The sequence below is a fragment of the Mobula birostris genome, chromosome 19, assembly GCF_030028105.1.
Source record: "Mobula birostris isolate sMobBir1 chromosome 19, sMobBir1.hap1, whole genome shotgun sequence".
Taxonomy (NCBI): domain Eukaryota; kingdom Metazoa; phylum Chordata; class Chondrichthyes; order Myliobatiformes; family Myliobatidae; genus Mobula; species Mobula birostris.
In genome coordinates, this window is record NC_092388.1 from 46,223,920 (window position 1) to 46,244,259 (window position 20,340).

Sequence of the window (20,340 nt, forward strand, 5' to 3'; positions counted from 1 at the left end):
GATTGGTTAATTGGTCGTTGTAGCATGCCCCGTGATTAGGCTTGGATTAAGTTGGGAGATTGCTGGGCGGTGTGGCTTGAAGGGCGGGAAGGTCTTCGCCATGCTGCATATCAATAAATAAGTAAGTAGATCAGGTTGGGTCAATCTTTTCTGATTGCAACAGACACGATAGGCAGAGCAACAGCAGCATTGATCGGGTTTCGAGTCGCTTGCCCTTATTTCTTTAACATTTGGCTTCTTAAATATTCCTCTGAACTTTGTGTTAAAGGTGCAATAGAAGGGCAAAATGCGTTTTCCACACTGTCTGACTGCTTGTACATCAGTTCTGAGTCACTTGACTCTTCACGCCTGCATTGGAACTAACTTTTGCCACATGAGGCTCAGTTTAGTGGCTTGTGCACAGTAAGGACCCAAAACCACACCTATTGCTGCAAGGACAGGCTCTTCGTTGAAGTGACAGTTGTAGTTTGATTCCAAATGGATTTCTACAGAGGGTAAAAACTGTTGCCTAAAGCAATTATTGATCTTTGGAAGCTGTAGTTCATAGGAGTAATAGGTTCTTCACTCTTCTTCAGCGCTGAGATCGATTATGAATTACCTGCACATCTCCAGCAAGATATCCTACTGCACATCTGGTGCCGATGATAATTTTAATTATTTTGGAAATGATTCATAGTTTGAAGCCACGTGATTCAATGTTGAGGAAGCAGCGTGAACAATGAATGCTTGAATTTGGCATAATTATTTCCATAAGACCATTAGGCAGCAAAATTAGGCCATTTGGCCAATTGAGTCTGCTCTGCCATTCCATCATGGCTGATTTATTATCCCTCTCAACCCCATCCTCCTGCCTTCTCATGATAATCTTTGAAACCCAGACTAATCAATAAACTATCAATCTGCGCTTTGCCTTGGCCTCCACAGCCATCTGCGGCAATAAATTCCACAGAATTGCCACCCTCTGGCTGAAGCAATTCCTCCCAATCTCCATTCTAAAGAGACACCCTTGTACTCAGAGGCTGTGCCCCCGAACCAAGATTCCCACACTAACGGAAACATCTCTCCACATCCACTCTTTCTAGCCTTTTCAATATTGGATAGATTTCAATGAGATCTCCTCCTTCCCCCATCCTCCTCATTTTTTTTTAACCTCCAGAAAATACGGGCAAAGAGCCATCAAGTGCTCCTCATACATTTATTTTTTAATTCTCGGGACCATTCTTGTGAATGTCCTCAGGACCCTCTCCAATGCCAGCACATCCTTTCTTAGATAAGGCACCCAGAGCTGTACACACTACTCCAAGTGCGGTCTGATCAATGCCTTATAAACCTTGATTTTGTATTCTAGTCCTTTCAGAGTGAATGCTAACATTGCGTTTGTATTCCTTCCCACTAACTCACCTGCAAGCTAACCTTTAGGGAGTCCTGCATAAGGACTCCCAAGTCCCTTTGCACCTCTGATTTCTGACTTTGCTCCCCATTTAGAAAATAATCGGTGCCGTTCTTCCTTCTACCAAAGTGCATGACTATACATCCCGGTACTGTATTCTATCTGCCACTTTGCCCATTCTCCTAATCTGTCTAACTCCTCCTGCAGACCTCTGCTTCCTTAACACTACCTGCCCACCCCCCACCTGTCTTGCGTCGTCTGCAGATTTGGCCACAATGCCCTCAATTCATCATTGAAATATAGCATGAAAAGAAGCGGTCCCATCACTGTCCCCTGCGCAGCACCGCTAGTCACCAGCATCCAACACTCTTTATTCCCACTCTTTACCTCCTGTCAGTCAGCCACTCTATCTATGCTAGTATCTTTCCTGTAATAATATCTTATTTAGCAGCCTTATGTGTGGCATATTGTCATAGTTCTTCTGTAAACAACAGAAACATAGTAAACAACATCCACTTGTCTATACTGCCTGTCATTTCATCTAAGATTTCCAACAGGTTTGCCAGGCAAAATATCCTCTTAAGGAAACTGTGCTGACTTCAGCCTATTTTATCACATGCCTCTAAGTAATTTGAAACATCTTCCCAACTGCTAAAGTCAGGCTAACTAACCTGTAATTTCCTGTCTTTTGTCTCCTTCCCTTCTTAAAGAGTGAAGTCACATTTTCAATTTTTCAGTCCTCTGGAGATATTCCAGAATCCCGTAGTTCTTGAAAGTTCACTACTAGTAGAGTCACAGAACACGACAGCACAGAAACAGGCCCTTTGCCCATCTAGTCTGCCTAGTTCCATTGACCTGCGCCCGGGCTATAGCCCTCCATACCTTTTACGTCCATGCACCCATCCAAATTTCTGTTCAATGTTGAAATTGAAACTGCTTTTCTTCCACTTCCACTGGCAGCTCGTTCCACATTCTCACCATCCTCTTGAGTGAAGAAGCTCCCCCTCATATTCCCCCTTAAATATTTCACCTTTCACACCTAACCTGTGACCTCTCATGCTAGTCTCACCCCACCTCAGTGGAAAGCACCTGCTTGCATTTGCTCTATCTATTCCCCTTAGAATTTTGTATACCTCTATCAAATCTCCCCTCATTCTCCTACGGTCTAGAGAATAAAGTCTTAACCTTTCTCTGTGACTCAGTTCCTAAAATCCTTGACATTTTTTTCAATTTTTAAAAATCTTATTGATATTTTTCTTGTAGGTAGGTGACTAGAACTGCACACAATGCTCTAAATTAGACCTCACTAGTGTCTTTTATAATTTCAATGTAACGTCCTAACTTCTCTCTCAGTACTTTGATTTATGAAGATCATTGTGCCAAAATGCCTCTGCAATCTCTTCAGCTACCTGGGGTCTACGTGATTTATTTACCTTCTTGCAAAGCACTTGCTCCTTAGTAATAGCAGCAACACTCGCCTCTGCCCCTGACACTCTCAGATTTCTGGAGTACTGCTGGTGTCTTCCTCATTGAAGACCGATGCAAAATTCTTATTGATTTTGACAGCCATTTCTTTGTCCTTCATTACTACCTCTGCAGTATCATTTTCCAACAGTCTGATTGGCTGTCTTTTACTCTTTATATATCTAAGAAACATTTTCGGTATATGCTTTTATATTATTAGTAGCTCACCCTCGTATTTTCTCCTTTTACTGCCTTCTGTTTATTTTTAAAAGCTTCCCAATCCTCCAGCTTCCCATTAATTCTTTGCTCTCTTTTGTTTTTGACTTCATAAGCTGTGACTGTGTTCAGCCAGCTAGAAACTATAATTGGAAGAATAGCTGTTCTGCTTATGTAGAAATAATAGAATTTCAAACATGCTTATCGTTCGCGATAATGCAGAATTTTTCAGATATGGTCATTGGAGGGGGCCCAACGTGTGAGGTTAGGTTCCTTGCAGTGTCATCTTGGGGATCCGATATAATGCCACGTTAGACAGCATTTGATTTATTGTGTCTGTGACAGCTTTTTTAAAAATCCACAGTAGTCTCACTGTATTTTCCTCTTTCCCCATTACGCCGCAACATTTTCCTGTGCTGCTCTGCAAATGTTTGAGGAATTGAATACTTGTGGAAACAGCCATGCTGTAGTCTCCAAACTGAAATTAACCAACCAGCTTCCTGGAGAATAAGTGGTTTGTTTTGGAGGTGCAGTGTATCTGCAAACACATTTCACAACAAGGGCTATTTTTTTTTCTCTTTTGAGCTAAGATGATCAAATTTGGGAATCAGTGTAACACTTTGTCATTGTGAACTCGTAGGATTGAATGCCATGCCACTGTTTTGGGTTTGGGTGTTGGTGAATTGTTGCTAATGAAGTTGAATGGTAGGATATTATCATCTGCACACTTCAGCTGGGTGCTGACGATCCCAAGGAGCTATTTGAATAAGAACAGGGAGTTTTACATCTTGACCAAGTTTCCCACCTTGACTCTTCCCTCACTGGCATTTTTATATGAACCAATTTAACAAGACATTCAAATTTGTGCTGTTTATGGAATGCTTGTGCATTGGAGTTTCCCACTCTGAAATCAAAGTGCAGGCAGTGTTCAGTGTTGTTTCACCTTGTTATGTCATCAGAGTTATATTATCAGAGTGTTTTATCATTATCATTATCATTAGCACTATTTGGCAATTTATATGGAGTCGGGAATGCCTTATTTCAAGCTCCCTTGTACTGGCTAATGCATATAACCATGAGAAGATCAAAGACGTTATCAGTGAGTCTCCAGCTGACAAGATTCAAGCAAGCTTCCTTTTTATTACCTTTTCAGCAGCACCAACTATCCTATGAGAAGTTGGGCTGTTTGTGGCCAGGGTTACGCTCATTCTAATATAATGTGTGTGTGAAATGAGAGGATGTGTGATTAATTACAGACGTGAAGACATAACCAGCCTGTTGCATGCATTCCATTGTCTCAGGAAAGGTAACACAAACCAATGCAGACCTCCACAAATTGCAACTTGATTTAACACTTGTTTATGGTGCAGCTCAAAAAAAGCAGCATATGGCTCCGTGAGCTAATTATTAAAAATTTTCAATCTATACCCTAACATGCTACTAATAAGGAGACGAGACTGCTGTCATTCTTGGCTGTAACTGTCTTTCTGGAAAAAGCTGTGGCTGCAATTGGTCACTGGCCTAATCTGGGAGCCCCTTTGAAATCCAGCGCATGGGAATTGCATGTTCTTTTGCCTGCTTTGTTATTATTATTACTACTAATTAAACTTCCTTTCAGATTGTGGTGTTGCTGTTTATAAAGAATGCATAATTCAGTTTTTTTCTTCCAGCTGCTCTCAGTGCTTTCTGGTGACTGTGCTACCCATAGGGATTGTTGTCATACCAGTTGGCCGCCTTCTGTTTTATTCTCTTTCCTTGTTTCCTGCTTCAAAATTGTTCTTGGTTTGTTTTCTTTAATTGTCAACATTGGGAGAACTGGAATTGACTTGGGGATCGTTTGTCTTTTCAGCTTCGGGGACATGCTGTCCTTCACACTGACTGCATTTGTTGAACTCATGGACCATGGGATTGTCTCCTGGGACACTTTCTCAGTTGCTTTCATCAAAAAGGTACCAAGATGGCTGGGTTGTTGCAGCAAAGTGGAGTGCAATGCTGTGGGAGGGGTGAATTAATTAACTGACATTGTCTCTGTGCACTGATACTTCATTTATCTGCCTTTTCCATGGGGAGATAACAATCCAGTCAACAGGTACAAAATAACGAAAAGGCTGCACTTATCTCAAGATAAGAAAGGATCTAAAAAGTGTGGATTGGGACAGGTTGTTCTCTGGCAAGGATGTGATCGGTAGGTGGGAAGCCTTCAAAGGAGAAATTTTGAGAGTGCAGAATTTGTATGTTCCTGTCAGGATTAAAGGCAAAGTGAATAGGAATAAGGAATCTTGGTTCTCAAGGGATATTGCAACTCTGATAAAGAAGAAGAGGGAGTTGTATGACATGTATAGGAAGCAGGGAGTAAATAAGGTGCTTGAGGAGTATAAGAAGTGCAAGAAAATACTTAAGAAAGAAATCAGGAGGGCTAAAAGAAGACATGAGGTTGCCTTGACAGTCAAAGTGAAGGATAATCCAAAGAGCTTTTACAGGTATATTAAGAGCAAAAGGATTGTAAGGGATAAAATTGGGCCTCTTGAAGATCAGAGTGGTCGGCTATGTGCGGAACCAAAGGAAATGGGGGAGATCTTAAATAGGTTTTTTGTGTCTGTATTTACTAAGGAAACTGGCATGAAGTCTATGGAATTGAGGGAAACAAGTAGTGAGATCATGGAAACTGTACAGATCGAAAAGGAGGAGGTCCTTGCTGCCTTGAGGAAAATTAAAGTGGATAAATCCCCGGGACCTGCCAGGGTGTTCCCTCGGACCTTGAAGGAGACTAGTGTTGAAATTGCAGGGGCCCTGGCAGAAATATTTAAAATGTCGCTGTCTACAGGTGAGGTGCCGGAGGATTGGAGAGTGGCTCATGTTGTTCCGTTGTTTAAAAAAGGATCGAAAGGTAATCCGGGAAATTATAGGCCGGTAAACTTAATGTTGGTAGTAGGTAAGTTATTGGAGGGAGTACTAAGAGACAGGATCTACAAGCATTTGGATAGACAGGGACTTATTAGTGAGAGTCAACATGGCTTTGTGCGTGATAGGTCATGTTTGACCAATCTATTGGAGTTTTTCGAGGAGGTTATCAGGAAAGTGGATGAAGGGAAGGCAGTGGATATTGTCTACATGGACTTCAGTAAGGCCTTTGACAAGGTCCCGCATGGGAGGTTAGTTAGGAAAATTCAGTCGCTAGGAGAGGTGAGGTGATAAATTGGAGAGGTGGTAAATTGGATTAGACATTGGCTCAATGGAAGAAGCCAAAGAGTGGTAGTAGAGAATTGCTTCTCCGAGTGGAGGCCTGTGACTAGTGGTGTGCCACAGGGATCAGTGCTGGGTCCATTGTTATTTGTCATCTATATCAATGATCTGGATGGTAATGTGGTAAATTGGATCAGCAAATTTGCTGATGATACAAAGATTGGAGGTGTAGTAGACAGTGAGGAAGGTTTTCAGAACCTGCAGAGGGACTTGGACCAGCTGGAAAAATGGGCTGAAAAATGGCAGATGGAGTTTAATACAGACAAGTGTGAGGTATTGCATGTTGGAAGGACAAACCAAAGTAGAACATACAGGGTTAATGGTAAGGCACTGAGGAGTGCAGTGGAACAGAGGGATCTGGGAATACAGATACAAAATTCCCTAAGAGTGGCGTCACAAGTAGGGTCGTAAAGAGAGCTTTTGGTACATTGGCCTTTATTAATCGAAGTATTGAGTATAAGAGCTGGAATGTTCTGACGAGGTTGTATAAGGCATTGGTGAGGCCGAATCTGGAGTATTGTGTTCAGTTTTGGTCACCAAATTACAGGAAGGATATAAATAAGGTTGAAAGAGTGCAGAGAAGGTTTACAAGGATGTTGCTGGGACTTGAGAAACTCAGTTACAGAGAAAGGTTGAATATGTTAGGACTTTATTCCCTGGAGCGTAGAAGAACGAGGGGAGATTTGATAGAGGTATATAAAATTATGATGGGTATTGATAGAGTGAATGCAAGCAGGCTTTTTCCACTGAGGCAAGGGGAGAAAAAAACCAGAGGACATGGGTTAAGGGTGAGGGGGGAAAAGTTTAAAGGGAACATTAGGGGGGGGCTTCTTCATACAGAGAGTGGTGGGAGTATGGAATGAGCTGCCAGACTAGGTGGTAAATGTGGGTTCTTTTTTAACATTTAAGAATAAATTGGACGGATACATGGATGAGAGGTGTATGGAGGGATATGGTCCGTGTGCAGGTCAGTGGGACTAGGCAGAAAATGGTTCGGCACAGCCAAGAAGGGCCAAAAGGCCTGTTTCTGTGCTGTAGTTTCTATGGTTCTATAAGGAATGATTTGGAAGTTCTGATTTTTGGTGAATCCAATTTGGGGCACTGTACTCTGTATATTGATCTTGGAAAAGGGTTTGTCTTATATTTGCCAGAATGATCCTGGGGTTAAAACGATTGTGTGATGAAGACAGATTGTATTGATGGCCTTGTATTCTCCTGAGCATTGGAAATTAAAGAGTGAACTGTTTTTAGACGATCAAAGGAGTTGGTAGTTTCTATTTACCCCAATTCCTTCGGAGTGAAAACATAGAAACAAAAAAAAAGCATCACGTTACAATTTGAGCAAGGCAACTTATTTATTTAAAGGACCTGTTCTGAGCAAGGTCATTACAGGATTAAGGACCTGTTTTGGATGAGGCTGAACAAGAGTGTTGGAAATCTAGAAGCTTTTCTCAAGTTGTTGAGGCTGGCTCAACTGAAGATTTCCAAAGCTTAGTAGAATTTGTTGCAGAGCCTCTGTGGGCAGATGGTGTTAAGATATGTAACAGCCATGATTTTAAATGAATAGTGGCAGAGGCGTGACAGCCTGGATTATTGTGTCTTTTCTCTTTTATAAACCGTCTCAAATCCTGCAGTTAAGTGCTAGTATACAGCCTCAGTATTCCTGCAACCTGAATTCCCTCGGTGCTGTGCCTGTGCATGAAGTTTGCATTTTCCTCCTGTGACTGTGTGGCCTTCCCTTGGTACTTCAGTTGCCTCTCTCGATCTAAATCCATGTGGGTTGGTCAGTTAATCACCTGTCTGTAGATGAATTTTGGAATCGGGAGGGAGTTTTGTTGGGAATAGTGGAGAACAAAAAACAGTGGGATTAATGCAGGGTTGAAGGGAGCGGGTGCCTGATGGATAGCAAGGGCTCAGTGGACTGAAGTGCTTGTTTCTGTGGTGTCTGATGTTGGTTATTAGATCACTTGTTTCTGTAATCCAAACTGGTTGTTACTACGTTCAAACTAGCAAAAGTAGGAGGTAAATGGCTCTGCCAGTGAGTAGTATCATTTTGAGGGGAGTTTATTGAGGCTCAGCACAGAACTAGGGTCTGGTGGGTGCAGAGACCGAGTAACTCCAATGTGAGTGTCCAGGGTTTTGTGTAATCCTGCAGATCGCTTCACACAGCTTCACCACTTGCACCAGCCTCACCTTCTTAACAGTTTAGAAGTCTCCATCCTCCTCTCCTCCTATTATTTGTACATAGACTAATCAGCATTAAGACTGCAAAGTGAACAGGCAGCCCATGTGAAATTGAAAGGGCTTGTTTTTCTAAGCCTGTATTAAATACATGGCTTTGCCTACAATGTTTGGGTAATATTTCCAGGCACAACAGTGGTCCGTAATTAATATCTGACTTATAATTCCTGGCTGAGTGTTGTGCAGGGATACTTTGGCCCTATGACTATCTTCCTGTGGGAAAATATTTTGAATGCTGAACCACCATGTTTCAATAATGCCCCACCCCTAAAAGGAATCGGAGGCTATTTCGGAATTGCAAGAGTCAGGAATCGTGGCACAGCAGGGTTCGTGGTTTGTGATCTGGGCTGAACAGGAGCTGTGCAGTGTCAGTACCACAGGCAGATGGTGCTGATGTGTAGCAGATAAATGTGGAGCCAGTCATCCTCTGAAAACCCGGTTGTCCCTTGGGTAATGGATGGTGGTCAATCCTGGATGATGTGAGCTTATTTTCATGGCAAAGCACCAAAAGGAATGTTGTTAATTGGATGCACAAAAATTGCTGACATCACAAGGGTAAAGAAACTCTTGTCTCAATTTGTGTAAAACAAACCCTTGTTTTGAATTTGTGGTAATGAAAATAAATGTTGGATGGCCGTTATGACTTTTCCCTTTGACTCACATTTGTTTCATCATCGTCATGAGGTTGAAATTACAGTGACAAACTTTTGAATTTTGGGCTTCTCTGTTTAACTAGTTTCATTGACCACCATTTTTTAAAATTATTCTTGAGTGTGGGAATTCGGTTAGAATAAATCTGTCAAATTTGTGGATGGATTAAGAGGGCCAGTTTGGTAAGGTCCTTCCCCATCTGTCTGTTCTCAAGCCCCCACCCTTTCCCCAACCAATTAACTCAATATGGTTCAGAAAAGTCTGGAGTAAGCTAAAAGGTTAGCACAGCATTATGGGCCAAAGGGACTGCGCTATGCTGTACTGTTCTACGTTCTGTGCCCGGTGTTCTAAAATACCAATTTTGCAGAATGTGTATTATTATTATTATTATTGAGATACATCCCTTCCAGCGGTGTCACTCAACAATCCCCCAATTTAACCCTAGTCTAATCACGGGACAATTTATAATGACCAATTAACCTTGGTCTTTGGACAGTGGGAGGAAACTGGAGCACCTGGAGGAAACCCGAGCACCTGGAGGAAACCCACACAGTCACAGGGAGAACATACAAACTCCTTACAAAACAGCGGTTAGAATTAAGTTGCCTGTACTGTAAAGCAGTGGTCCCCAACCTCCGGGCCACGGAGGATGCAGCGGTAGCCGGAACGCGCCCAGTACATTTTTAAGGAAAAAGCCGAAATAAACAAGCTAATTAATTAGGTGCCACCCGGCACGTAATTAATTAGCTTGTTTATTTTGGCTTTTTTTCTTAAAGATGTGTTGGGTGCATTCCGGCTACCACTGCACCGCTGCATTCTTCACGGCCCCATGTCGATCTGCGGCCTGGAGGTTGGGGACCACTGCTTTAAAGCACTGGGTTAGCAACTGTGCTGCCACACTAGAAGAAATGGGGATGAGTATGTCTCTGTTTATTTGTTGAAAATTCAAGGCAAGACTTTAAACATTTTATTTTTATTTTGTGCATTTGCCAGATAGCAAACTATGTGAACAAGACTGCAACGGATGTGGCGGTGTTACAACGGTCGCTGGCAATCTTGGAGTCCATGGTGTTGAATAGCTATGATCTCTACCAGAAGGTGGCGCAAGAGATCACTATTGGACAACTGATGCCGCATCTGCAAGGGTGAGATCTCATGCAGCAGCTCTTGCCTTGAAATACTCGTAAAATACTGAGTTAGATTAATATATGTTGGGTCTGACTGATTACAAAAACAAGTACCATATTTCTAAGCACAAAGGGTCATTGGAAATTGAAAACTGAAATACAAGAATGACGTCACAACTGTAAGGACTGTGTAACTAATCTGAGACTGTTTTCTCCAAAAAAAATTTTTAAAATAGAACAGGGATATCACTGCTGGAATTTGTGAATATTATAAGTTTATATAAAAATCCTTTAAGAATTCATGGGAATTTACAGAGAATGTTCAGAATATGAAATCCACTGACTTAATTGTGATAGTTGAGTCAAAAGATTTGGATGTCTCTGAGGGTAATTTAGATGGATAATGGAAGTAAATAATGAAAAGTATGTGCTGCCATTGAATGATCTGGGAGTGAAAGGGTTAACGAATGAGGAGCATTTGATGGCTCTGAGCCTGCACTCATTGGAGTTTAGAAGAATGAGGTGATCTCACTGAAACTTATCGAACGTTGAAAGGCACAGATAGAGTGGATGTTTCCTATAGTGGATATCTACAACTAGAGGACACAACCTCAGAATAGAGGAACATTCATTTAGAATAGAGACGAGGGGAATTTCTTTAACCAGAGGGTAGTGAATCTGAGGAATTCATTACCATAGGCAACTGTGGAGGCCAAGTGATTGGGTATATTTAAAATAGAGGTTGATAGGTTCTTGAATAGTTAGGGCATCAAAAGTCACAGGGAGAAGCGAGGAAAGTGGGTTTGAGAGGGATAATACATCAGCCATCGTGAAATAGAGCCAACGATGGGCCAAATGGCCCAGTTCTGCTCCCATGCCTTATGGTCTTATGAGATGAGAGGATGATGGAATGGGCTTGAATTGAAGGATGTGGAAGGGGTAAGAAGAAGGGGGCTCACGTGGAACTTGGCGTCAAAGTAGACCAAAGGAACACACTGACTAGTGCGGCTAAGTGACCAGTTTCGTGCTGTAACCCGTTTGTAAGTTGATTCTACATTTGGCAAGGAGTCTCCTGGAATATCTGGGTTTAATTGTGCTTCGTTTTGTAGAAACCATAATATAAATCCAGTCAGGACGCGAATGTGTCTGGTTTCTCCAAGTCACTTATTTGTTGGGTGAACAATTGTAGTGTTTCCAGAAAATTCACAATGAGTTTGAGTGAATGAGCTGAAGGAGAGGGTTCTTGAAGCTGTTCCAAGTCGCAAGGAGCTCTGATACAGTAGATGGGGAAAAACTTTCTGTTGATAACCAGAGGACATGGATATAAGAAAATTGTCGGAAAGTGAGGGAGGAGGCAATGATACTGACTTAGCAGGTTGTGACTCAGAATGCACAATCAGTAACCCTGATGTCGATGAGTAGATGTACAGGATATAATTTCAGGAAACATTGAGGCAGACTGCAGATTTTGGGAAGGTATAGACAGGTAAAATGGGCAAATACTTAGCAATTGAATGTTATCGCAGTGGACTCTGAAGTGATGTAGTTTGAAATTTAAGTTAATATAAAATTCAGGAGACCTGGGTTGTACATACTTGGTTCTTTGCAACAGGAAGAGGAATTTTAAAACTTACAATATCATGACTTGCTAAGTGCTAAGACTTTTTATAAATCTGTGGTTGGGCCTCAGCTGATGAATTATGTTAAATTCTGGGCATTGCACTGGAGAAAAAGCAGTCAATCCTTGGAGGTGGTATAGAGAAGATTTATTAGCATGCTACTTAAAGATGAGTTCAGTTACTTGGAGGTGGTTGAGTGAGTGGAACTGCTGTCCATTAGAGTAGATTAAGAGAAGATTCTTGCCTCGCTATAGAAATGACGTGATTGTGCTAGAGGGAGTGCAGAGCAGATTCACCATGATTAATAATGAAGGGAGACTGGATAGGTCTGGTTTGTTTTTCCTGGTGAAAGAGGCTGAGGGGTTAACCTGTGCCAACTGCAAAAGAGTTGAGGGAAATAGAAATGGGAGATAGTAAGGCTATTTTCCTGGTGGTGGGGTGTCTAAGACAAGAGTGCGTAGATTTAAGGTGAGAGGTGGAAGGTCTAGAGGGGATCTGAGTTGGATTTTTTAAAATCCAGAGGTCAGTTGCAATCTGGAACACACTGCTTGAGAAGATAGAGGAGGCAGGTACTCTCTCAATATTTAAGATAGACACTTGAATTGCCAGAATATTGAATTGAATTGATTTTATTACTTACATCCTTCATATACATGTGGAGGAGATGTTGTTGCCAATCTGAACTGACTGGGGTCTGCAAGTGAGGAAATCGAAGATCCTGTTGCAGAAGAAGGGTTTGAGCCTTAGGTTTTTGAAGCTTATTGATTAGTTTTGAGTGGACGATGGTATTGAATACTGAGCTATAGTTGATAAAGAACATACAGATGTATGCATCTTTGCTGTCCAGATGTTCCAGGGTTGAATGAAGAGCCAGTGAGATGGTACCTGCTGGGGACCTGTTCTGCCGATAGGCAAATTGGAGCGGATCCAAGTCGCTTCTCAGGCAGGAGTTGATGTGTTGCCTCGCGAACCTCTCGGGACACTTCATCACAGTAGATGTAAGTGCTGCTGGATGATAGTCACTGAGGCAGGTCGCCGGTATAACTGAAGCCTGCTTGAAGCAGCTGGGCACCTCAGACTGCTGGAGCGAAAGGTTAAGAGTGGTGAACATTCCAACTGGTTGATCAGCGCAGGGTCTTCTCAGATTTAAGCTAAGCAGTGTTTGCTTTGACCAAGTGTGGTGAGAAAATACAGGTTGCAATCAATAGATTTGTGTATGAGAAGTAGATCTTCATTAGAAATAGGCTGTCAACTAGCAATTTGTTTTTTGACACTTGGTGAATGTAAATGATTGCTACAATATGGTTTTATGGCAGAATTGCTGATGTTGGCCTTGTATAAAATGTAGAAAAAACAAATGTGTGTTTCCAGGCTAATGTGTTTTTGGTATTATTTTGGCCACAAAAGGGTGGATGCTGACATTCAGACTTACACGATTGCAGTGATAAACGCTCTCTTCCTTAAAGCCCCCGACGACAGAAGACAGGTATGTATATAACTTTCAATTATACCACTTTCAATCCGATACCTGATTCGTCAGTTGTCAAACTCAATAAGGTGGCGATATTAAACTTGTGTGATATTATGCTCTTACCACCTCAAAATTAGACATTTCCTTTTCTGGTTATCAGCTGCTCTGGATTAACATGAAAACAGACACGTTGTGAGTTACTTACTGCATGTTTTAAATGTGAGGTTGCACCATACGTATTGTTACTGGGCTGGAGGATTTGAGAGAATTCCTCACACTCCACCTTCATTTTGCAACTTCCAGAATTGCTTTGAAATCTTGCACAGATATTTTACTTCGATGCCCCTGTTCTACTCACAGTAACAACTGACAAAAATGATATTGGTTAATGCATGTCACGAAGGAATTGGGAAGCAAGGTACCTAGATGGACTTGGTTGTAATTGGGAATGAGTTTAAGTTTATTGTCGTAGGTACACATCCACAGGGTATAAATGTAATGAAAATTAGCTTTTTTTTTGCATTACAAGTGTAGATTAACATAATTAAGCATAGCTTACGTGACAAAATGGACAAAGTAAACATAACATTTGTGCAAGGAGAAAGAGAAAAGAAATACAGTCCGAAATAGTATTGGGATTTTTAAGGTTGGTTCAAGATCCTGATGGCGTAGGAGAGAAGATGTTGAACTGTAAGGTGTGGGTCTTCAGGTTCCTTTCAGTCTCGTCTAATGACAGTATCAAGAAGAGGCAAGGCCTGGATGCAGGGACTTGGGAAGCAGATGAGTTGCAGTGGATCAAGCTGAAGGTCATGTCTGTACTTTATACTTGTATCATACCCGGTTCAGTGCGCTAGGTGATTTAGCATGCTTTCAGTGGTTTAAGTGACGTACATCCATTTTTATTTCAGGCAGTCTGTCTCACAGGAATGGGTTTTCCTGAAAGAATGATTCTGAAGGGAATCCTGAGCTCTGATTGATTCAAGAACATCTCAATTAGAGCTCAGAATTGCCTTAGCTTTGAACTGTGCCAAATATTTATTCATTATCGATCACGTGTGAAACTAGGCATGGTTGAATGAGTTAACTGCTTTATTCTAAACTTTACTGTTTTGGGCATTTTCATCCCTCATATTGGACTAATAATTGAACGTACTCAAATTCGAATCCTGCAAAGGCATTTTTGAAAACGAAAGCAACACAGGTAAAATGCTGGAGGAACTCAGCAGGCCAGGCAGCACCTACGGAAAAGAGTTCAGTCGACATGTCGGGCTGAGACTGTCCAGCAGGACTCAGCCTGAAATGTCGACTGTACTCTTTTTCGTGTTTGCTGGCTGGCCTGCTGAGCTCCTCCAGCATTTTGTGCGTGTTGCTTGGATTTCCAGCATCTGCAGATTTTCTCTTGTTTGAAGATTAAAATCAGTTTACGACCCAGCAAATTTAAAAAGTAGGCGAGAGTATAAAACTGTTGGAATGTCTATTTTTTATTAATAAATTTAGTCCGATCTTCTGAGGAAGGAAACATGCTACCTTATCCTAGTATGCATTGTCTGTATCTCTAGCCACAAACTATTGCTTCTGAAGTAGGTCTAAAAACCACCCAGTTGTGTCAAACTAGTCTTGTAGTTCACTGAGACTGGTCACCACATGTCATTTGAGTAATTGGAGGTGGGCTATAAATTCTGGGCTTCCTAGCAATGCGAGTATCCTAAGTGAATAAAAGAAATGTTAGGAGATGGAGGTCACCAGGCATATCTGCTTCTGTCAATAACTTTTGCATACTTGCTTCACTAAAGCTGCCTTTGAGCCACTTTTCAGAGCTGGGTTCACAAGTCTTTCTCTAAACAGCTTCAGGAAGTTGTGTATTGTTATTGCTGTGTTTTTTTTTGCCACTGTTATCAAGCATCTTTTTTTCCATTCACTGCCTGGTACACTTTGTTAGTTTGGATGTTTAAAACTTGGGGAAGCCAGTGTTTACCTTTTAAGCTTTTTGTGAATAAGGGTTGCCAAGGTTATCAAAAAAAATCAAGAGCAAGTAACAAAGAGAGCAGCTTCAGAAACAACTTGAACTCTGTTCCCTTTTGTACCCTAAGAAAACTTTTTTTTGTATGGGCTACCTCTCACTTAGCTTGATGCATCTGTACACAGACATTTTGGGCTTGCTTTCTACCATCGTGATGAGCTGATTTCATGTGGTAGCAAGAAGACAAAGGCTCACGGTGTAAAAGCATGTGAAAAGGAATCATTAAAAATGAATGAAAATGAAGACTAGGATAAAAGGCGAATACGTGATCTTGGAGGAACAAAGAACCAGACGGCCTGAGTGCTGCTGAGGAGTAGCGAGAACCTGAGGGTTCTGGGGGATGGATGGAAGGCAATGACCGGAGCAGACATTTGAAATAAAAGTGGAAGTAGCTACTGGTGTTAAAGCAGGTCTGAACCCTCCAGCAAATGTGTGTGGATTATGAGCTTCACTTTGTGCAAGTACTATCAAGGTGAAAATCGCACACCAGTTGATGTCACTTTGCATTTGCAGTGGCCCTTGCACAATGTACGTCACAAGTTGTTTCCTGGATGGAGTATACAGATCTATGCCGAAAGCATCCAATTTCATTTTGTCATAGATCTAGGCTTTTTGGCTCAGTAAGTCCATACTAACCAACAAGCATCCAGTTTTACACTGAGCTGATCTTAGCGCAATTTATTCTTTCTACCTCCCCCCCATCCTTTCAAAGTTCAAAAGTCAAAGTAAATTTTATTATCAAAGTGTCACCATATGCAATCCTGAGATTCATTTTCCTGTGGACTTACTCAATAAATCCATAGAACAGTAACTATAATGGGATCAATGAAAGATCAACCAGAGTGCAGAAGGCAACAAACTGTACAAATGCAAATATATAAAAATAGCAATAAGTAATGAGATGTGTTGGCGCATGGCCAAGTGGTTAAGGCGCCGGTCTAGTGATCTGAAGGTCGCTAGTTTGAGCCTCAGCCGAGGCAGCATGTTGTGTCCTTGAGCAGGGCACTTAACCACACAGTGCTCTGCGACGACACCGGTGCCAAGCTGTATCGGCCCTAGTGCCCTTCCCTTGGACAGCATCGGTGGCGTGGAGGGGGGAGACTTGCAGCATGGGCAACTGCCGGTCTTCCATACAACCTTGCCCAGGCCTGCGCCCTGGAAACCTTCCAAGGGGCAAATCCATGGTCTCACGAGACTAACGGATGCCTATTATTGAATGAGAACATCAGATGATGAGATAAAGAGTCCTTGAAGTGAGATTATTGGTTGTGGGAACATTTCAGTGATGGGGCAAGTGAGTGTAGTTAGCCCCTTTTTGCCCCTTTTATTCAAGAGCCTGATGGTTAAGGGGTAATAACTGTTCTTGAACTTCTCCTCTCTTCTCCACATTATGGCCAAGTTGCACGTCTTTGGTTTGCAGGAGGAAACTGGAGAACCCAGGGGAAAGGCATCCTTCCATAGTAAGAACAGGCAAATTCCACGCAGACTGCACTGAACCCAGATCACAGGAGTTGTGAGGCAGCAGTTCTGCTGCTGGTAAAAGTGCTTGTGTTTTACATAGAATTCACTTGTCTGGCACGATGTGAGAGAACTTTATGCCTCAGATATTTTTACTTTCAGGTTTTAATTTCTTTGTGTTTTATGGTCGGAAAGTGAGCAGCTGGAATTAAATTCTCTGTGTGCTTTAATCCAAATAAGTTTGGAAAATGGCACTTGAGCAGTTGAGATTGGAACATTTATGTTGGTTTCACTGTCTGTCAGCAGCAGCTGAAAACCTATGAAAAGTTTTCTCATGGAATGGCCAATTTCCTGACCTAGTGCTGACTGCTTCCCAGTTTGTGGTTCACTTAAATGGGAATGCACCTCAACTGATTTGATAAGCATTGTTTTTCTTGATACAGTTCATTTTAAACCTGATAAACCTAATCTTGTTGCTAGTCTTGGTGTTGAATTATCTTTATTTAAAAAAAAAGTTGACCTGTACAAAATTTCAGGTGTTCTGTTCTGGGACAGGCATGCAAATACCATTAACAAAGAAGGCAGGGCAGCACCTCAACTTTCTTAGAGGTTTGTGCTAATTTGGGGTGTCATTTAAGTTTTTGACAAACTTCTGCAGATGCACAGTGGACTGGTTGCATCACGACCTGGTATGGAAACACCAATACCCAGGAATGGAAAAGCCCACAAAGAGTAGTGGATGCAGCCCAGTCCACTATCGGAAAAGCCCTCCCCACCATTGAGCACATCTACAAGAAGCACTGCCATAAGAAAGCAGCCTCCATCTTTGAGGATCTCCGCTGTTCAGGCCATGCTCTCTTCTCTTTGCTGCCCTCGGGAAGGAAGTGTAGGAACCTTGGGTCCCACGCTGCCGGGTTCAGCAACAGTTATTACCCTTCAATCATCAGGCTCCCGAATGAGCGTGGCTGACTTCTCTCAGCTCAACACGGAACTGATTCCACAACCTATGGACTCACTTTCAAGTACTCTACATCTCTTGTTCTCAGTATTATTTGTTTATTTTTGTGTTTGCACAGATTGTCTTTTGCGCGGTGGCTATTTGTCAGTCTTTGTATTAGTTCCACTGCAAGAAAATAAATGTCGGGGTAGTATACGGTGGCATGTGCATAATTTGATAATAAATTTACTTTGAACTTTGAATTATGCATGAATGGCAGAAGCAAGTTTTATTGGTGGGGCCATGTTGAAAGAAGAGAAGCTGCCGCTCAGATTTATTCCTGGTGACTCAAGCCAGTGCACATCTTCATAAAGAGCAAATGAAATTGAATTTTGCGAACGGGACCAGATGAGCTGCTGCGATACGAGGTAAATGAACTTGGCTCTACAGCTGACTGCTGATGTTCTTCAGGAAGATAAAACATGAAATATGTTTCCACGCAAGGGCTCATTAGCAATGCCATTGACACACAAAAATGTGGTTCTGCTATAGATTTTTTACAGTACAAGAGGACTGCTTGATATTAACTCATTAATGTCCAAGCTGGTACCTGTAGTTATCTTCTAACTTAATTTATCTTTAATGATGGAATACTGGCATTAAGAACTGTTGGGACCATATTAAACACAATAAACGTTATACCACCCCAAACTTCACCTTTTCATGCTTTTTGATATTCAGATTTAATCTTTCATTGTTCATTGTACTTAAAATTCAAGCTCTGGAAATCTAGCCAGTGCAATCTTTTACCAAAATTTTAGCATTGACCTACTTTTTTTAGATCTACGCATCATTGCATTTAACATGACACCACACGTGAATATTGTTTAGATTGCCTCAGAGCATCTTGCCACTCTTGTTCATTTTTGAATTAATTGTTCACTTTTGAGACCTGCCTTCAGGTTTCAGAGAAGAAATGGCCCTTTCACTGGTGACTAAGTTAAGACAACCCAAATCCAGTTCAAAAATCATCACGCTTCTCAAAGTGCGACAACTGCAATATTTAACAGGAAATATTGTTAAGTTGTTAATCCTTCTTGAATAATTGAACAGTTAGTTTCATGGGCAGGAAGCTTTCAGATTGCACTTCGACTGGATCCAGATAGCAGTAGATGTATGTGCATTATCGTATCACAAAGGCACCATTTTAAACCAGTGACCTCCGTGTAACAGAGCTCTAGAGATGTAGTCCAATGTGTCAAGAGTTGACTTAGCTACATGAATGTACCTTTACCTAGAAGGTGGCCATTTGGCCCATTGATTCTATGCAAGAGCTTTGAGTAACCTTTTCCTTCTCACGTGGTTGTCAGCTCCTCCCTAATCACCAGTATGAACTAAGACATCTTTAGTAACGGCAAGATGATGTGGTGGCTGGACTTACAGTCCCATTCTTACTCGAAAGCTGCAAGAATGTAAGCACCAAGAAAAAAACTTTAATTTTCAGAGGGAATAATTGTTAATGTCATCAACATTGTTATGTGCCATGTCCATTGACCTGGATGATCATGGTCCAGGACCATGATTGTTCTTGGCAAATTTTTCTACAGAAGTGGTTTGTCATTGCCTTCTTCTGGGCAGTTTCTTTGCAAGGCAGGTGACCCCTAGCCATTATCAATACTCTTCAGAGCTTGTCTGCCTGGCATCAGTGGTGGCATCACCAGGGCTTGTGATGTGCACCTGCTGCTCATACGACCATCCACCACCTGCTCCCATGACTTCACGTGACTCTGATTGGGAGGCGAAGCAGGTGCTACACCTTGCCCAAGGGTGACCTGCAGGCTAGCGGAGGGAAGGAGCACCTTACACCTCCTTTGGTAGAGGCGCATCTCCACCCCATCGCCCTAATTGTTAATGTATAGCTTCTTTAAAGAAAAATTAAAGATGAAGTTTGTCACATGTACATCAAACGTTATTGAAACATCCAGTGGATACATCATTTTATGTCAATGACCAACACAAGAGACCTTATTTAAAACTTTGCATTATTCAAAGCTGACAATTTTACAGATACGTTTTAGAAACACTTCTGAGGATTAGTTATTATAATTGTCTTAAAGCTTATTAAATGCAATACTAATTCACTCTGTGAGACATCTTGCCATCTCAGCAAGCTTCTAATGAATTAAACAAAGCTGTAAAAGTATTACCCTTTCTATACTCAATATGCTTCCTCAATCTGTTGCCTAGAAATACCAAGTGAAAAGTATAACTGTTATTTTCCCAAAAGAAACAAACTTTTTAAAAAAAAAAAACTTCTTTTCCAGATCGACAAAAATAGCTCTTAATTATTCTCGGGTGACAAAGACAAACCCACGTTCAAGACTAAAGTTGGAAGGACCAATGATGGTGATATTCACATAGGTTTTAATTCCTCTTTCATAGAACCCAATATTTACTAAAACACAGAGGAGGCCATTTTGGCCCAATGGGTCCCAGAGGAACA

At 41.6% G+C, this 20,340-nt stretch overlaps 1 protein-coding gene across 1 annotated transcript in view; it reads left to right on the forward strand.

The window, feature by feature from the left end:
* The window catches only part of elmo1 (engulfment and cell motility 1 (ced-12 homolog, C. elegans)), a 204,586-nt gene that overhangs the window by 55,405 nt on the left and 128,841 nt on the right, over positions 1-20,340 (forward strand). Inside the window, exons 8-10 of the mRNA XM_072283537.1 lie at positions 4,920-5,019; positions 10,199-10,350; positions 13,359-13,437. Coding sequence (XP_072139638.1) covers positions 4,920-5,019; positions 10,199-10,350; positions 13,359-13,437 — 331 coding nt within the window. The remainder of the gene's footprint in view (positions 1-4,919; positions 5,020-10,198; positions 10,351-13,358; positions 13,438-20,340) is intronic.